We start from the raw sequence: 18,683 nt of genomic DNA, 5'->3' as shown, positions 1-18,683 counted from the left end.
GTTGCTAGGTAACAAAAGAGGGAGTGATTTATCTGAGTTCACCAACCTAGCTTAGTTGTTGGTGAGAGGCTGAGAAACTAAAGCCTTTCCTCTAGATTGCTGTATGGTTCTGGATCGGACTTTAGTGAAATTATGAAAAATTCTACCAGATAATAATCTATTGATATTGATCAGGTGTCTTTTACGATATATCTTGTTATTGACTTATTGTTCAGCCCTCTGTAAAATTAACTTGAGCTTAACATCATGTTATGATGTTATTCCCTCATCAAAACATACGTGGAGCGTTGCCTTGTTTTTTTTTATGCATGATTGAGAAATCCTTGAATCTCCTTTGGCAACCATTCATGTTTGCAGCATACTCACAAAGCACCGCCTATTTACATAAATCACCTCTAGACTAGCAGCAGCCATTAGCAGACACCTGGTGGAATTATGCATCTGCTGAGCTTATCATAGGAACTACTTCTCAGTCTAACACTCTCAAGAACAGTTGTAAAAGACATAATGAGAAGCACTGCTGTGGTGACTTCCTGAAGGCAGAGTGTTGGAACTAGTAAGAGACAGCCCCAATTTCAAGGCATTAAGGTTTTGAAGCCAAATTTATTTGAAATTATGTTTGCTATAAACAGTATTTTCATAACAATTGAATGTCAAATATACAATATGCCTGCCACAGAACCCTTTTTACATAAATCATACAACACAGAGCAAAAATAAACTGCAGCAGGAATTGTTGCAGTTATATCTACACTGAAATATAATATGAAACCAATTCCAGCCTTTTGAATAATTTTTAATTCTTTTGTTCAAGAACAGTTTTTGTTATGCAGCAGGACATTGGATCAAAGCACCATCAGGAAGTGGTTTAAAAGAAAAAGAAAGGTTTAACAGGAATATTGACAAAATCTGTGCTTAGGATTTATTTAGATAATGTGGCATGACCTCAAATTGGTTGCTCATGCTTGAAAGCCTTTCAGTGTGTGTAAATTAAAACAATTCTGCAAAGAAGAGTGGATCAAAATTACACAATTTTGGAATGATAAAAGATTATTATTTACATTTCCGCAATATTTTAATACTGAACATTAATTAGTCCTAAAATAAAAGTTGAAAGTCCCCAGGAATCAAAATGAGCTTTTTCTCTTCAATCAAAATCACAAAAACAATATCATTGTGAATTCTTTCTCCTTTACATGCACAACAATAAAACAAGTACACTTTTTTATTATGACATTTACCTTGATGTTTACAGTTATTTAACTTTTGAGGTAATTATTTCTTATGGAAAATGTTTATAGTTTATTTCCAGTAATAAAAATTTGAATTTCCTTTTTAAAATCTCAGCGGAGTTTATCCAAGTATAATGCATGTCTAAGTGTGTAAAAAAAACTTACTAAATGTTTTTGACATGACTTTGTACAAAATAAAAAAAGTGATTCTTTGTCTTGTACCTAAAATTTACTATATAAGATACCTTTGAAATATCATCCTAAACAATTGCAAAAATGTTTATTGGCTCCATATGCTGGAGGGACACATTTAAACCATTCTTCTGTTTCTGTCAGAAGATACACAAACTTGTTCAAAGGGTTGCAAGTGCCCTTTTGTTGCACTTTGAACAATCCTGGTTTATTATGTACAACATACACCAGATGCAGGATTGTGCAGCTAACTGTTCGGTGTTTCTTGTTTTCATCTTTCTAATGGTCAGGCGTGGGTTCATCATGGGCGTCTGGAACTCCCACACCTCGGTGGGAAACATCCTAGGTTCCCTCATCGCTGGAGTTTTTGTCTCCTCAGAATGGGGGATGTCCTTCATTGTCCCAGGACTCATCATCGCTGCCGCTGGGATCCTCTGCTTCTTTTTCCTGGTTGAAAGTCAGTTTCTGCAAAGACTCGTTTTGTTGTTTTGGATCAATTTTTTATTTTTTTTTTGTTTATAAGTGTGACACCATCGTCTCACTCTCTATTCACTTCAGAACCTGAAGATGTGGATTGCTCTTCTCCTCAGCATCATGTGAGTTTTAACCTAAACTATTTAATTTCCCTTTGGCTCAATAAAGTAGTTTTGAATTGAAATTGAATTAAGCACTTCTACTAGGGATCCAAAAATGTATCAATTTACGATTATCTGCTGATTAATGGTTAAAATGATTAAAATGAGTTACAATGTATTATAATGTGCATCAGATTTTCTTTTACCGTTGAAGTTTGGCCACCATACAGCAGAGAGCACCGGTGGTCATACTTAAGCGGAGCCACTGATACAGAAATAAAGATGTCTGCCATAACCTGAGCACAGAAGAGAGACTACCATAGGAAACTACGGTCCAGACAGTCTGGTGTGGTATGGAAAATGCATTTTATGTGTATGTTTAAACTTAAACATACACATAAAATGCATTTTATGCATTTTACAGAAATTCAGTCGGTATCTAATTAATCTGACACAAAATACCGATTTTATGATATATCTTTTTCAATTCGGCTTATTACGAGAAATGTAGTCTTGTATGTTATGGAAAGACAGTCAAGCTTTTAAGAAAATGGCCGCCAATTAATCTACAATCGATCAATAAGATCAATCAACTTTAGATTAACTCATTAATGAATAACTTGCATTCCTACTTTCTTCTTTTTTCCTGAACCATTCATCTCTGAGCTCACAGCTGTGTGTTTGTATGTTAGATCATTCAGGAGGACGTTGAGACCGAGCCTCTACTGCAAAACGGAAACAGAAGCATCAATGGCGCTGTCTCCACGGAGACTCCGAAGATCATACAGGAACACTCTGAGGCCATAAGCTTCTATGGGGCTCTCTGTATACCTGTAAGCATAAGTAGTTGAATTTAACTGATTTAAACAAAGAAAAAAAAAGATTTGTCTGATTTTCCTCCAGATATGATATTATTGTGCTGCTTACATGTTCCAGCCATAGAGTTAGGCTCCATGTAGTGGTCTGAAAGACAAATTGCACATTTAAAATTTTAGTAGAAGGTCCATTTCCATTTGACATGATCATGTTTATGGCTGCAGAGTGGCGCAGTTGATAGAGCTGTTGCCTTGCAGCAAGAAGGTCCTGGGTTCGATTCCCGGCCGGGGATCTTTCTGCATGGAGTTTGCATGTTCTCCCTGTGCATGGTGGGTTCTCTCCGGGTTCTCCGGCTTCCTCCCACAGTCCAAAAACATGACTGTCAGGTTAATTGGTTTCTCTAAATTCTCCCTAGGTGTGAGTGTGTGTGTGCATGGTTGTTTGTCTTGTATGTCTCTGTGTTGCCCTGCGACAGACTGGCGACCTGTCCAGGGTGTACCCCGCCTCTCGCCCGGGACGCAGCTGGAGATAGGCACCAGCAACCCTCCTGACCCCATTAGGGACAAGGGTGTAAAGAAAATGGATGGATGGATGATCATGTTTATTTTACCAATGGCTTTGAGGTTGGTGGACCTCCATGCCATCACCCAAATCTTTAGTTTCTTCCATGGATTCTCCATAAAATTCAAGTTGTGAACATTGTTACTTCCTGTCAGAAAAATATGTTGCTGAAATTAAAAGATTACTTTAAGCCTGGCTCAACTGTAAGGGTATGAATGACTTTAGGCTTAATGCTAAGCTTGTGCTGCATGTTTTTATTGCATACAGCACATGCAATAAAACCATGTGCTGCATGTTTTTATTGCAGCACAGTGAGAGAAGGATCATTAAAATGCCTAATCTGATCTTTTATGTGTCCCACAGGGAGTGGTGGAGTTTTCGCTCTGCCTCATGTTTGCCAAACTGGTCAGCTACACCTTCCTCTACTGGCTTCCTCTCTACATCTCTAATGTTGGTCAGTATTATTCACACATTTTACATATTGATCTAAACTTTGCATATATTAGAAATCTTTATTCCTACCAATATTAAGATTAATTCAGACGTTCCTGTTTTAAGTCCTTTAGGAGTTCCGAAATCATTTTTGGTAAATATCAGAATAAAGAGCGAGGGAATTTATTTTAGCATTTATATGTACTGCTTTCAAATTAAGAAGGCTACTTACTCTAAGATGCTACATATTTAGAAAGCCCAAATGATGATGGTGAAACAAGGTCTTTATGGACACAGGCGAAAAAGCTGCTCAGCAAGAAAAAAGCTGGTTTTCTGGAAGCAACATAAAAAGTCAGATTACAGTTTGCAAATCCATTCAGGGACAAAGACCTTAATTTTTGGAGTCTTTTCTTGTGCTTTGCTTAAACTAAAATTGAAGTTTTGCTAATATGAAAATGGTTACATTTAAAGGAGAAGTAAGATGAAAAAAAACATTATGTGAAAATAGTGAAGGGACATCTCAAGACATCATGCAGGAAGTTAAAGTTTTGTTCAAATACGTCTTTCAAATGGATAAGAACTTATAAGCATAGCACAAAATTAGTTAGAAACTGACTCAATTACAACAAAGTAGAAGTTTAGAAGTTGCCATCACAAATCTGTGCAGTATTAAAAAGGTTTTCGTGAGTAATATGATCTGCAAATCTGACTCAGTTACAACGGTTCTGTCAAGATTAATGGAACACTACCCCAGCAAACTGTGGTGAGAAGCTTTTGGAAGGAAACTCAGTGTCTCTGTTCTCACTGCTGCCTTCAGGCAGACAATACAGAGCAATCAGAACAAGAACCAACCGTCTAGAGACAGTTTTTACCCTACAGCAATAACAAAACTAAATGCAATCAAAAACAACCATTAATCATCATGAATGATGTGTGTGTGAATGTGGCTATTCTTATTTATTAGTTTTTTTATCAGTTATTTGTAATGTATCTCTTACATTGTGTGTAAATTGTGAGAACGTTATTTTTAAGCATATGCACTGACTGATGGCACGTTTTAAATTTTGTTGTTCTTGTGACAATGACAATAAAGATTTATCTTATCTTATCTTATTAAACGATTTTTTTCAAAAGGCATTTTTTCTAAAGACACAAAATGGAGGAGCTAGTAGAACCACATAAATTTAATCTAATAAATTTAATCCCCCTTTGTCCCTCTGTATCCAGCAGAGAGATATGCAGTGCAGTGGCTCATCATGCAGGGCTAGTCCGAGGTTGTATGAGGCCTTGAGCAGAATTTGATTTAGAGGCCCCTCTTCTAATTTACTGAGATGCATTTGTAAACAAACAGAGCTCAAACTCAAAGGTTTAACAAAAATGGAAATAATTGGTATGTATTTTGTTGTTTTTTTATTGTTTATTGTCTTTAAGATCCTATAGTTGTGGGTTTAAGTATTGTCAGTAATGTATTCCAGTAACATAATTACCCAGTAATATTTTTACATTTCCTGTCAACTTAACATCTTTTAATGCAAGAACACATTGGACTGCTATTAGACCGCCTCAGGACCCGACCACAAGGCTTAGCAAGTTTTCTTGCGAAAACCCTGGGTTGTGTTTTTTTATTGTTGTTGTTGTTGTTGTTGTTATTTAATGTATGTAAATACCTGGTTTATATTGCTATAAATGTTTCAGTTCACTGTATTTTGGTAAATTATCAACATTAAACACAGGAAACAAAAACAATAATAATAAACAAACCTATATTTTACCAGAAAAGGAATAGGCTGAAGCCAAAGCTTATGCTTGCCTACCTTATTTATATACCTACCATCATAAAAGATATCTTCTGTCCATATAGATATACATACATAAGTACATCTGAACACGCATGTATATTCATGTATATACATGCAATATAGATAATAATGTTATTGTTACTATGTAATGAAGTTGTCAAAATATTACTGTATTATGATATATTCATTTAGAAGTAAATTTTAATATGTTAAAAGGTATGCTTACTTATATGGGCAAGCAATTATGAATACACTTTACTAGTTATATTAATATGGATATAGAAAATAATTAGAAACTCTTAAAACAGAGTGAACATGAAGAGTAATTTATTGGGTGATGCCATAAATGTAAGAGGGGATAAAAAATAAATTCATACTTCTACCCACTCCTTTGAATGTGTAAATTTACTTTACTACTGTTCTTCTTTTGTTTGATTTTGTGTTAAATCTGTTTGTATATAACTTTGTTTATTCTTTTATTACTCTACATTCAATAAAGTCAAACCAAACCAAATATTATATATTAAAATAGTCTGGTAGAAGAAAGGAAGAAAATTATGCGCAATTTTCATGCAGTGCAAAGTCTTGTCTTCTTATACAGTATGTAACTGTATGTTTAATGTGTGAATTCTTTGTTTTTTCTCAGCACATTTTCAGGCAAAAGAAGCAGGAGACATGTCAACATTATTTGATGTAGGAGGAATCCTTGGTAGGTTTTGATTGGGCAGTTAAAAACACCTTTTGTATTATACTTTTTTGTTGTCTAAGAATGCAAAGACAGTCAAATTAATCCTTCTTAACACTTCTGATGCCTACTTTGTGACCACAGGAGGCATCATGGCCGGCCTGGTGTCTGACTTCACTGGGGGAAGAGCGTCAACCTGCTGTGTCATGCTGATTGCTGCTGCCCCTATGGTGAGAAATCTCTCATTTAGCAACTTTATGATATAGAAACACACTTTATTGAATTGATTTTGTTTTCATCAAATTGTAAAGGAAAGTTAAAAGCAAACTTATAAAACTTTGCAAAAAGAAAATGCAATTTAGCGGTGGTCCACTGCTCTCGCTATTGCAGCGCCGCTACGAGCTACTGGTAGTAATATTTTACAGACGGAGCCAGGGCCGTGCAGAGACCTTTGGAGGGGCAGGGGCTCAAATTTAAAAAAGGGGCACATTGAACAAACACTCAGTACAACAACATAGCAACAACCCATATTAATCAATAATCTAACTGGATCCTACTATATCATTGCCATCATCCGGGAAAATGCGAAGCAAATATAATCTATATTTTCCCCAACAGGTATAAAGTTTCTGTTTCTGCTGCTGACAGTCCTGGAGGTCTGAGTTGATCTGAGATTGTGGCTGTTAAACAGACCAGAGGAGAGAAAGTCTCTGGTTATAAAGTTATGAAATAAGCTAATTTGCTGCCATTTTACTAATTAAGCCCCAATAATATCTATTTAACCTCTAGAACAACCTGACTGCAGACTGATTTATAGATCCAAAAAGCTCAAAGGGGTTAACTCTGTATAATAGTTTGATGTTAGCAATTCTGAAATCTAGAATAATAAGATTGGAATGTCAAGGCAAAGAAAACTCAGTAGCTGCTGGTAGGGGCCGTTTAGGGGCCTCCAGACATTCAGGGGCCTCCAGACACTCAGGGGCCCCTAGAAATGGTTTAATTGTAACACAGACCATAGATCTAAACCTGTAGCATCATTTATAGAGAATGACAATGTTATTATATTTTATTTAATGCATTCAGCTGAGAAAAATAAATAGTACATTTAGGATTTTATTAGGAAGTTTACTTTGTAAAAGTTTAAAGAATCATCTTGATAGTTTGATTGCTGTGTTACCATGGCTACAATATGGTGTAATCTTTGTGTTTGAATTGGGTTTGTTCACAAATACATCACAGCCAATCACCAATAATCAGTGATTGATTTTAAGTTCTGTCTAAGGCCCCATATATGCCATTCAGAAACAGCCGCTGCGATGCGCATCTACCTGGAATCTACCTGGAATGTAACTGGAATCTAACTGGAATCTACCTGGAATCCCCCGGTGGCCCTTGTCAGTCCGCTGATGCTTTGCAGACATTTTGATTCATTTCATTGTGGCATGTTTGGCTTTTTGCTGCGGTTCTAATTATTGCTATGATATTTTCTCTGATGTTTATTTTGTGAACTCTAAATGGTCTGGACCGAATCTTTCTGTAACACACGAGGTTCTGCAGTAACTTCTATTTAAATCCGCTCACCTCCAGCCCAGATCCCGTCAGCAGCGGCTTTAACCCACCTGGTAGTGACATTAAGGAGAAGCAGAGAACAGTCAGCAGATGGTACCACATGGTACCGGGGCTTTGAGCTGCGTTGCGACTCATGGTGACAGTCGGTACCGTGTGTTATATCAGAATGTTTGATATAAAGACAGATATTCTTTATGTCTGTCGGTGGGACGGACTCAAGTTGCCTGTAGTGAACCAGGCTTTTAGTTAAAGGCAGAAGTTTTCTCTGTAGCTGAAGCATTTCTGTGTTTATGGGTGAGGCGGATTTTGTCCCGCTATTGCAAAGACTATTCTAAAAATATAAATAGAAACAGTTTTTCTAATGTCAACAACAGACTTATGTTTTTATTCACAAACCAGTGTATGAAAAAAAATATTCTTGCCCATAATTTAATAGTTAGAGGACACAGATCCTCCCCCCTCCTCACCATGAACAACATGGAGGCTCTGAGAGTCATTATTAGACTGATGGCAGTCAGACTAGTTTATTTTTACTAAATTATTTTATTTAGCTAAATATTATTGCTGAGGGGCACAAACAGGCCTTCTGACATACAGATTAAAAATAAAAAATTAAAGTATTAATTTTTGTTTAAGTATTAATTTTGATTAGGGTTTTTATGAGCTGTATACCAAAATCATCTGTATTAAGACAATAAAGACCTGAAATATTTCAGTTAGTGTGGAATGAATCTAAAATATTTGAATGTTCAGTTTTTATCACTGCATTATGGAAAATAATGAACTTTATCACAATATGCTAATATTTTGAGAAGTCCAAATGTAATGTTAACCTTATGAAGGATGGTCATTTCCATTTTATTTACACCTTCTGTTTGTTTTGCTTCCAGCTCTTCGTCTATAATTACTTTGGACAAAAGAGCCTAGGGATCACAATTGGTAAGAGGCATTTAATTCTGGTTTTTATATTATTTCGACACAAATTTTCAGGTGGATGTTCTATCTGCTTTACCTAAATAATACATGCACAGACTTTAAACTTTTGATGTGAAAACAACTTTCCCCTGACCTGTGAAAGGCAATTATCCAGCTTTTTCTCAACTTTGATAGGTTTTTAAGGCTAAATAAACATAAAGCTTTCAGAATAAACACTTTTATGGCCAATGAGGCAAAACATGGCTTGAAATAAAATTTCTTCAGGAAGCGGCAGCTGAGAGAAGCAGCATATTATGCAATGTCACACGTCTATAAATTGACTGTTGGAGAGGATGGTTCTCTGTGATTTTGTTTATTGATGGAGCGTGTGCTTTCTTCATGGTGTTATTTTAGTCCATAGTTCTGACTCCTCAAAATTAAAAAAAATAAACTTTGTGTTATTTTAAAAGAGATGAAAGCTCCAAACATGATTCTCAGACATAAAGAGTTACACAGATAAGCTTTATTTGAACTGAAAAGAGGTCGATTAATGGAACATTTGACACTTGAAGCCGTTAGATTTTTAAATATTTTGAGTGTAATGTATGAAAAAATTTACATTAACATTTTCACATATAGGCATGCTGCTGCTGTGTGGAGGCCTGGTGAACGGACCATACGCCCTGATCACCACAGCTGTATCTGCTGACCTGGTACGATCTCTAAACATCATAACATTAGATCCTGTGCTTCCTCGTCTCATTTCTGTGCATTAGACTTTAAAGCCTGATAGACATAATATTTCTGTTTTATTGCAGGGAACACACGAGAGTCTGAGAGGAAACTCCAGAGCTTTATCAACTGTTACTGCAATCATTGATGGCACTGGATCAATAGGTATACATTGTAAAAACCATACATCCCCTCATCTGTTGAAACTTTGATTTTTCTAATGTAAGTGAAATTTTAATACATTTTTGGTAAGTTAATGGAAAAACAAAGACATTTTATATAAACATAAGACCTTTCCTTGTCAGCTTTCCGAGTGCAAACCACAAATGGTTACTTCTCTTCCTGCTAAACTGACAATGCAGTAAATATTTCCCTTTAATCCGAAATTAAATTATTTTCTCATGACTAAGTATAAATTTAAACAGGGGCAGAGCTAGAGAGTGGCCATGTTCACATGTAAATTCCAAAAGGTATAAATGCTTTTGGTAAAACCTAGGGTTGGACCCTAAAACAAATTGGGTTTCCATATTTAAGAGTGGTGCCCCACATCTTGTTTGACCTTCTACTAATTAGAATTTTTATCAACTCAAGATTAAATTAATAATCTTCCAAGAATAATTTTTTTTATGAGAGCTTGAACATAAAAAAATATTATAATAAAATAAAAATAAAATATTGAGAATTTTATGAAGTTATAAAGTTGGTATCAGTTTTACAGATAATTCTTCATGCCTGATGGCTAATGGAAATGCTTCATCTTTTAATACATACACATTAAATTATTATTAGTAGCAGGACTGTAAAATGATTGTGCAAACAAATATGTATTTCAAAGTAACACTTGTACTGAGCGTTTATGTCAAATCTAAATGTAACTCAACAGGAGTTTTTTTTCCTTGTAATTTTAAGACGTCTTTTCTTCTGCTATTAATTACGTAATTAAACAAACATTAGTACAGGTTGGCAATAATATTCCAACATAAAGTCACAAATAAGATTGAAATGAAAGCCACTTTTTGAAAATATTTATTTCTTTTTTAGAAAAGATAGCGAGAAAAAAATCAATTAAAATCAAATTTGGTATGAAACAATCTGATATTTTATTTTTAAGCCATACCGCCCAGCCCTAGTGGTTTCTTCGGTAACACTTTATTTGACAGGGTGTGCATTAGACTGACATAACGTGTTATGTTATGTTATGTCATAAACATGACATAACACCTGTCATGAACATGAATAAGTATTCATGAATATTTATGACTGTCATCATAAAGTGTCATTTGGTAAATAATGACACTTTTAATGCAAAGTTGACATTATTCAAAATGTCTTTGTTATGATAACCTGACATTAACCAAGAATCATCACCTGTCATAAATATATCATAATAGTTATCAAAATTGTAAATGTTATGTATCTTTGTGTATTATTACATTACTATGTCACTTGTTATACATGTATTTATTCAATTTAACCTAAAGTTTTACAGCAAGATGTCTACAAAGCACTTATAAACTTTACATTTAAAACATTATTTAAGGCTGTTTTAAGTAGTGCAATACACCGTCTCCACCAGTGAGAGGCAGTAGTGCACGAACAGGCGTGCACTATTTTTGTTGAAGAAAGAAATCTTCATCCTATTGGCTTCCCTAAATCAATTTATCCTGTTTAAAAAGAAGCCGAAGTGTGTCACCTAATACATATGAGGTATGTGTCTTAACTATATTATTATTGGGGGTTTTTTTTGAGAAAAAAAACATTGACTATGTTTCTCTTTCTTTGTAATGTTAGCTATTAACAATTTAAGCTAATGCTAGTAAGTTAATGTTGGGTAAAGATATTAAAACTCCATAACTGTAAGGTTAACCTTTAATTTTAAACGTATTTTAAAGGCAGGCAAATAGATTTTTCCTTCCAATTTTAATCGAGCAAATTAAGAGCTGCTATGTTAGTCAAATGCTTGTGTTTTTTGCTTTGCCGACTTTAACGACATGAAGACCCATTTTAGCCTAAGGACACATGATGGTCGGGGGCTGAGGGCGACAGATGATTCTAATGCTCTACTTTAGCATTCTTCACGGGTGTGGAGGATGATAATGAGGACCAGGCACCAGAAGTCCCTGTTTGACCAAAGAGAAAGAAGCAGATGAAATATTCCCCAAGAAAATTAGGTATTTTAAGTCATTTTTGTGTTACTATTTTCTCCAGGTGAAGGAGGATGAAAAGGAACAGGTAAGTGGGGAATAAGGAGCAGTAATCAACAACCAGCAGCTAATAAGTTACGTTTAGACAACTATTGTTCTCAAATGTCAAACTGATGTTTAATCTATTTATTAAACTTCTTGAAAACATCGGCAAGCCAGAGTATCTGGTTGGAAATAATTTCAAATGCTCATTAAGTGAAAAGATACACTCATGTGCCTTAAACTATACATTAAATGATGCATTTTGAACAACAACTGTGGCAGTCTGTATGAACTTCTGCCAAACAAATATTTGATCAGAATAATTTTGTTCAGCTTTAGTCATTATGCTTCTTGTATTAAAAAAATCAGAATATTACACTTTATAACAACCAGTCATGTTAACTTGACATTTGTCTGCCAGTCTACTATTCTGAGAGTGCAGCAAGGGAGATTCTTGGAATGGTACTTAAATAAGTGCTGATTTAAGTCCACATTGTTTTTTTAATTTGTTTTTGTGTCTTTTTTAAGTGACCACAGTGGATTGAGTCATCACCCACTATGAGAATGTCCTGGAGAAATTCACCAAGTTTGAATTCATGAAGGGACTTTCACCGTTATTAACAGACCACAACTATTGCAAGAACAGCTATAATTTCTGAGCATTTCTGGACACTTTCAAAGAGCTGTTTCCAGGAAGGAAGATCTCCCTGTTTCCAGAGCATTACAGGAAGGCTATAATGAAGGAGATGACTGACACATTCAAAGCAAAAAAAAAAAAAAAAAATTTAGGATTCTTTAAAAACCTAAAACAGAATTACTTATCCTTTAACTTATGAAAAAAGGTTCTTTCAATCAGTATTTCAGAGTTACAATATGCTGGCCAGACGTTAAAGTGTCTGTTTGAAAAGCAGGTAATCTTTTGTTTTATTCCCTTATACAAAGGGTTTGTTCTACAGCTATGATGGTACTTATAAATAGTCCAGTGTATTCCACCTTATTTGTGATAAAACTTTGTTAACATAGCATTTGAGACTGTAATGACATCTTCACAGGTCTTGCTACTTGTTTCACTTTACTTGAGGAAAGAGGAATTATTAATGACTTTGTTATTAAGTCATTTGGCATAAGTAATAAAACTTTGACATCTTTATTATTGATCCTACTTGTTCCACTTTATTTCAGGTGGGGAAAATATTAATCATAGTGTTAAAGCTTTTGACAGTGTAATAACACTTATTGACATCTGTACCTAGTCCAATGTTTAAGGGAAAATATTAATTACGCAATTATGATGACCTCATAACTTTGACAATTAATTATTATGACATATTTATGACCGATGATGATTCTTGGTTAATGTCAAGACATTAACATAACAAAGACATTTTGAATAACGTCAACTTTGCATTAAAAGTGCCATGATTTACTGAATGGCACTTTATGACAACAGTCATAAATATTCATGAAGACTTATTCATGTTTATGACAGTGTCATGTCAGTCTTATGTACACCCCGTCAAATAGAGTGTTACTGTTTCTGCTCACTGAAGACAACAGCGAACATGTTTTTATGTGATTTTTGCAGGTGCAGCATTGGGTCCTTTGTTGGCTGGTTTGATCTCACCCACTGGCTGGAACAATGTTTTCTACATGCTCATTTCTGCTGACATCTTAGCCTGCCTGGTCAGAAATAACACTACAATAGCACTAATTTATAAAAATGTCTTAATAGCAGTGGTTTAAATTTTGTGTTCTGGCTTCTGTCTGTTGTTATGATGACTACCTGTAATTGTTTATTGCACACAAACTGAATAGTGGCAAATTTTTTTTTGTTTTTTCACAGTTTTTGACCCGACTTGTATTTAAGGAAATCAAAGGTTGGTGTGGACGGATTCCCTGAGACACAGGGTGAGTCTCTAACATGACTGGTTTTAAACATGGAGCCACCAAAAAAAATCAGAATTATTAGAAGACAGATTTTTTTCTTGTGTATATAATAATAATAATAATATATTTCCACTCATTCCACCCGTCTCTTACACTTTATCAATCTTTAAGCATAAATATATTTCAAGGAAAAATACCTGACTTTGAATTGCACTGTAAATGGTTGCACAATTACAATGCATCCATGATAATAATTTAGAAAATATAACATTTCAATTGGTCATTAGTCAAGCTTTTCCAACTGAAATCAAAATGAAAGTAAATAAAAGTAATAAAATAGTCATTCTCTCCACATAACTGTAATTTCTTCTTTTATTTCTTGTTTTTTAGGTTTAAAGAAATGGAATCTCACAATCAAAGCAAACTGTCACAGCACTATAACTAAACCAGATCTCTTCTCACTGTATAGTCAAAGAAAGAAAAGTCAGAAGATTCACGTTTGGCTGATGATTGAAGCTTTCTTTTTGTAAAATTATAAAGGAAATGTCACTTTGCAGAGACAAATTTTAATCACTTTATTCTAAGTTGTCTTAATGTTCTTTTATTGTTTGTCTTAATCTTGTTTTTGATTCGCTGACTCCTCACAAGTAATTCCTTGGGAAATTTGGTAAACTCAGAGATTAATCAGATGTGCTGTAAAATGCTGTTTATGCTCAGTGTATAAAACCATCAAATAAATAATGTTAAGAAATCATGCAAGATTCTGTTTTTGTAGCTCACATGTAGCCATAGCTGAAATATGTATCTCATATACATAGATGCATTTCCATTACAATAGGCCTACACAAATTTCTATATGACTGAAAAAAGACCTCATCTGACCGCAAAACCTTTATCAAAAGCATGTGTTTTTATGAAACTGGTATGCTTCCATTAAAGTATGTTAAATTTGTTAATTTGTTAAATTAATTCTTTTTGCACTTAATTATTTTTGTGTGTTTTGTGTCTGAATTAAAAAAATTTAAATTTATTCTCTCCTCCCTTACAAAAGAATCCCTTAAAAATCAAATGTGACTTTCACATGTTATCACGGGTGACTTTCACATGTGACCACATGAAAACCACTGATAGGTATTTCTCAAACCTTCATAAAAAGACAACCACAGACAATGTTTTAGTTTTCAATCAAGTCTTTTGCAAAAGGAGAAAACATAGCAAACCACTTCTCCAAGGTGTTCACCATGCATTCTGACTCTCTGCATCAGAACAAGTCTTTTTATTACAGAACAGAGCAGGAATGGAATGTAAAAGTAATAACTCAAAGAAGATAGAGAAAGATAACACAGGAACTAACACACAGGCCCTTTAAGGAGTATCCCTAGATTAGAGAGCAGCTGCAGCTTCAAGGTCTAGGGAAAAAGCAAGTTTTGTCTTTCACACAGTTTAACAGACTCTTCCTTTCTGGGGTGTGAATACTAAACCTATAAATGAAAAACAAACTAGTAAACCTACAAATGTAAGAATGATAACAATACATAATTATTCTAACAACCACACGTGGTTCACACAACTTTTTCATGTGAAAGATGTGTGAAAAATGATTCCTTTTCAAACACACGTCGACTCTTAAGTGTTATGTACCAGACCAACCTTCCTGCCTCCGCAGTTATTTCACTAGATGCTCAACAGGCATTGAAATTGAATGGGACTATTTGTTTATGGTTCTCCAAAAATTTGGCTTTGGCGATAAATTTATGACTTTATTAAAAATGCTTTACGCTCAGCCAAGATCCTCAGTTCTGACTAATCACGACAGGTCTGCTTCTTTTTTATTGAATCGCGGAACCAGACAGGGGTGTTGTCTTTCTCCATTACTATTTGCACTGGCCATGGAACCCCTTGCTATTTCCATCAGGACCCATCCATTGATCTCTGGCATTTCAGACTATGCTACAGATAGTCCCATTGGTCTGTATGCGGACGACGTTATCCTGACCCTTTCAGACATCACAGTCTCTCTTTCTCCACTTCTTACTCTTATAAATAAATTTGGTAAGCTTTCCAGTTTTACCATTAATTGGGATAAAAGTCTTTTTATGCCTCTTTCAGATGGTCTGAACGCTGCTTTTCTTAGCAATCTGCCATTCAAAGTTTCCACTAGTCATTTCGAGTATCTGGGGATAAATATCACAAGAGACCCTAAACTCCTTTTTAAACATAATTTTTTGGATTTAATCAACAAAATTAAATCCATGGCTGACATGTGGAGGCACCTTCCTCTTTCATTGATTGGTCGCATTAATGCTGTCAAGATGGTGCTCCTTCCGAAATTTATCTATCTTTTTCAGAATATACCCATTTATCTCACTGCTTCCTTTTTTAAGATGATAGACTCTATTATAATCCCTTTTGTCTGGGCTGGTAAACACCCTCGAATATCAAAATCTCACCTACAGAAACCTACTTCGGAGGGGGGCCTAGGCCTTCCTGTTTTTCGATACTATTACTGGGCGTGTAATGCCAGATCCTGGGTTTTCTGGACTCAGCTCTGTTCGAGGGGTGAGTTGGTTGACTCGCTACTACCCAAATGGCCATTGAACGAAAACCTTGCGTTATTGGAGCTGACTTCTTCTTCCTCAGCTGCAGTATTGTTTTCCAATCCGTCTCTGTCCTTTCAGTTGCTGAAGGATAACTTTATACTAAGAAATTCACTCAGGATTCTGAAGCAGTTAAAGAATGTACTGAATCTCCCTGGCTTGTCCATCTATGCCCCGATCTGTCAGAATTCAACATTTAAGCCAGGTAATATGGATGTAGTTTTTAAGCACTGGTTAAATAAGGGGATAGTTGCTGTTAAGGATTTATACATTAATAATCACTTTGCTACCTTCACGCAACTACAATCTAAATTTGGTCTTCCGTCTAGTCATTTTTTCAGGTACTTGCAAGCTCGGAACTTTGTAAAACAGCACCTCCCCCACTATGAAACCTTACCGGCACAGCATTGTTTCTTCGAGCTTATAAAAAAGCCCCCTACCTCTAAAAATCTAATTTCTCAGTTTGTTAATCTTTTCAGTTCATCCCCGTCTACTTGGCATATAAAAGAGGCCTGGGCTTCTGATTTACTTGGTGAGATTTCGGACGAGCAATGGGATTTGTCTCTTTCGAGAATTAAGACCTGTTCCATTAACTCTAGACTGCAACTTATTCAATTCAAAGTTATCCATCGGCTGCACTTTTCTAAAACTAAACTCAACAGGCTATTCCCCTGCGTCTCACCAAAATGCGACAAATGTAAATTAGATGATGGGACCCTGGGTCACATGTTTTGTTCCTGTCCTAAACTAATGGACTTCTGGTGCAAGATTTTTGAATTTTATAGCAACGCTTATGACAAGCCTCTCTGTCCGGATAGCCATTTGATCATTTTGGGTTGCTCTAAATCCTCTCTTGCTCTTCCCATGTCCCTACAACAGTCTCTAATGTTTGGTTTAGTGGTAGCAAAGCGGGTTATTCTACGGGAGTGGAAATCCTCTACCCTGCCTTGTTTTAAGAAATGGCTTAATGATATGGTGTCCTGTATCTATCTTGAGGAGATTCGATATTCTTTGTCTGACAATCATCATAAGTTCCTGGATGTTTGGGGTCCTTTCAATAGATACATAAAAAATAATAGGCTAAAATAACTGTCGTTTACATCTGGACCTGTTTTTTCTAATAATTTATTTTACTCATTTACCGTTTCGTCATGTTTATTGTGTTTATAACTTGTTTTCATCTTTTCTTGTTATTCCATATTCCATGGTGGGCTGTTTGATTCAATGTCCTCAGAAATGTCTCTTACTTGCTTGGTCTCTGTCTCATGCTCGATAACATTTTACAATCTGATGTACATTTATTTTATCCTCTTATCAGACCCTTTGTTAGCTGACAGTGTTTTGATTGTTCTGTTCTGTGAACTTTTGTTCTGATGACTCTGGTTAGTTTTTTTGTTTTGTTTTTATTTTTTTTATTTTTTTATTTTTATCCTTGTTGTTTTGTCCTCTAATTTGCCTGTTTATTCTTGAAAATCATAAATAAATAAATAAAGTCAAAAAAAAAAAAAAAGAAAGAAAAAAAAAGATGTGTGAAAAATGTGAATCATATGTGAAAGCACATGTATACGTGTGATTTTGGAACGTTTCATGGTGAAATCACATGTGATTCATGTGACCACATATGAAGCCTAGGCGCAAATTCAAACTGGAAGACTCTTTTATCCCCACCGGGACCTGTTAATTGAAAAGACCCGCCCACAATTGTCGACCTATCAATGCTGGACCAAGCCACCTCACGTCCAATCATCCACCAAGTCCCAGCTGATAAGGACCTTCATCCATGGCGTCCTTCATTCTCCAACCGAGCTCAACAGCACACAACCACTATGTCTGACTTTGAGTCCGATATACTACCAGATATCCCGGTTGCCTCTCCTGCGATTCTTCTCCTTCTCCTCCTCCACCCACCGTCTCTCTGTGTCCTCCAGTCAGAGGGAAGAGATCCTGCAAGACCTACGCTCCTCCCGCGAAGTGGTGCAGAGGACGCCCCCCCTCCTTTCAACAAGCTTTACGATCCCAAACCTTTTTTACCTCCCGTTCCTGGCCCTTCTGATCCAACTCCAGAAGTTCCAGGCCCGTCTTCTGGTCCCCGCTCCCGTTCTTCTCCTCCTTCCGACCAGATGCACCTCCTCGCATCCGCGCTTGTCACTTCCATGGATACCTTACAGCGCTTTCAGCCCTTCTTCACAACGCTCTGATCGCCTCTATCCCTCCTACTGCCCCACCTGCTTCCGCATGTGGCAGTCCTCAATTGAACCAGCAACCACCCGCTCCCACCTTCACTCTCTCCCACTCAGCGCCCCCTCTTGGTAAGTCTTCCTTTTCTTTTCCTCTTTTTTTACTTTTAGCTTATTTAATTCCTCCCTCTTCTCCATTATCAGGCATGCCCTACACGCCTCAGTGCACTCACATTTCTTCCAGGCTCCGTTCTAAGATTCTTCAAGGACAGTACGTTAATCTGGCATCCATTCATTTTCCATCTCCCGAAGTCGACCAATGCGTTGC

At 35.9% G+C, this 18,683-nt stretch overlaps 1 protein-coding gene across 1 annotated transcript in view; it reads left to right on the top strand.

Annotated features, from left to right (window-relative positions):
- The window catches only part of slc37a2 (solute carrier family 37 member 2), a 32,983-nt gene extending 18,648 nt beyond the window's left edge, over window positions 1-14,335 (top strand). The window contains exons 7-18 of the mRNA XM_044141564.1: window positions 1,715-1,881; window positions 1,983-2,020; window positions 2,692-2,832; window positions 3,740-3,830; window positions 6,254-6,316; window positions 6,437-6,522; window positions 8,752-8,800; window positions 9,416-9,489; window positions 9,595-9,673; window positions 13,280-13,377; window positions 13,538-13,602; window positions 13,972-14,335. Of these exons, the coding sequence (XP_043997499.1) occupies window positions 1,715-1,881; window positions 1,983-2,020; window positions 2,692-2,832; window positions 3,740-3,830; window positions 6,254-6,316; window positions 6,437-6,522; window positions 8,752-8,800; window positions 9,416-9,489; window positions 9,595-9,673; window positions 13,280-13,377; window positions 13,538-13,594 (943 nt within the window). The 3' untranslated portion in view covers window positions 13,595-13,602; window positions 13,972-14,335. The remainder of the gene's footprint in view (window positions 1-1,714; window positions 1,882-1,982; window positions 2,021-2,691; window positions 2,833-3,739; window positions 3,831-6,253; window positions 6,317-6,436; window positions 6,523-8,751; window positions 8,801-9,415; window positions 9,490-9,594; window positions 9,674-13,279; window positions 13,378-13,537; window positions 13,603-13,971) is intronic.
- The last annotated feature ends 4,348 nt before the right edge of the window (window positions 14,336-18,683 follow it).

This window comes from Gambusia affinis, linkage group LG15 (assembly GCF_019740435.1).
Source record: "Gambusia affinis linkage group LG15, SWU_Gaff_1.0, whole genome shotgun sequence".
In the NCBI taxonomy this organism is placed as follows: Eukaryota; Metazoa; Chordata; class Actinopteri; order Cyprinodontiformes; family Poeciliidae; genus Gambusia; species Gambusia affinis.
This window is presented reverse-complemented; position numbering and strand designations above follow the sequence as displayed.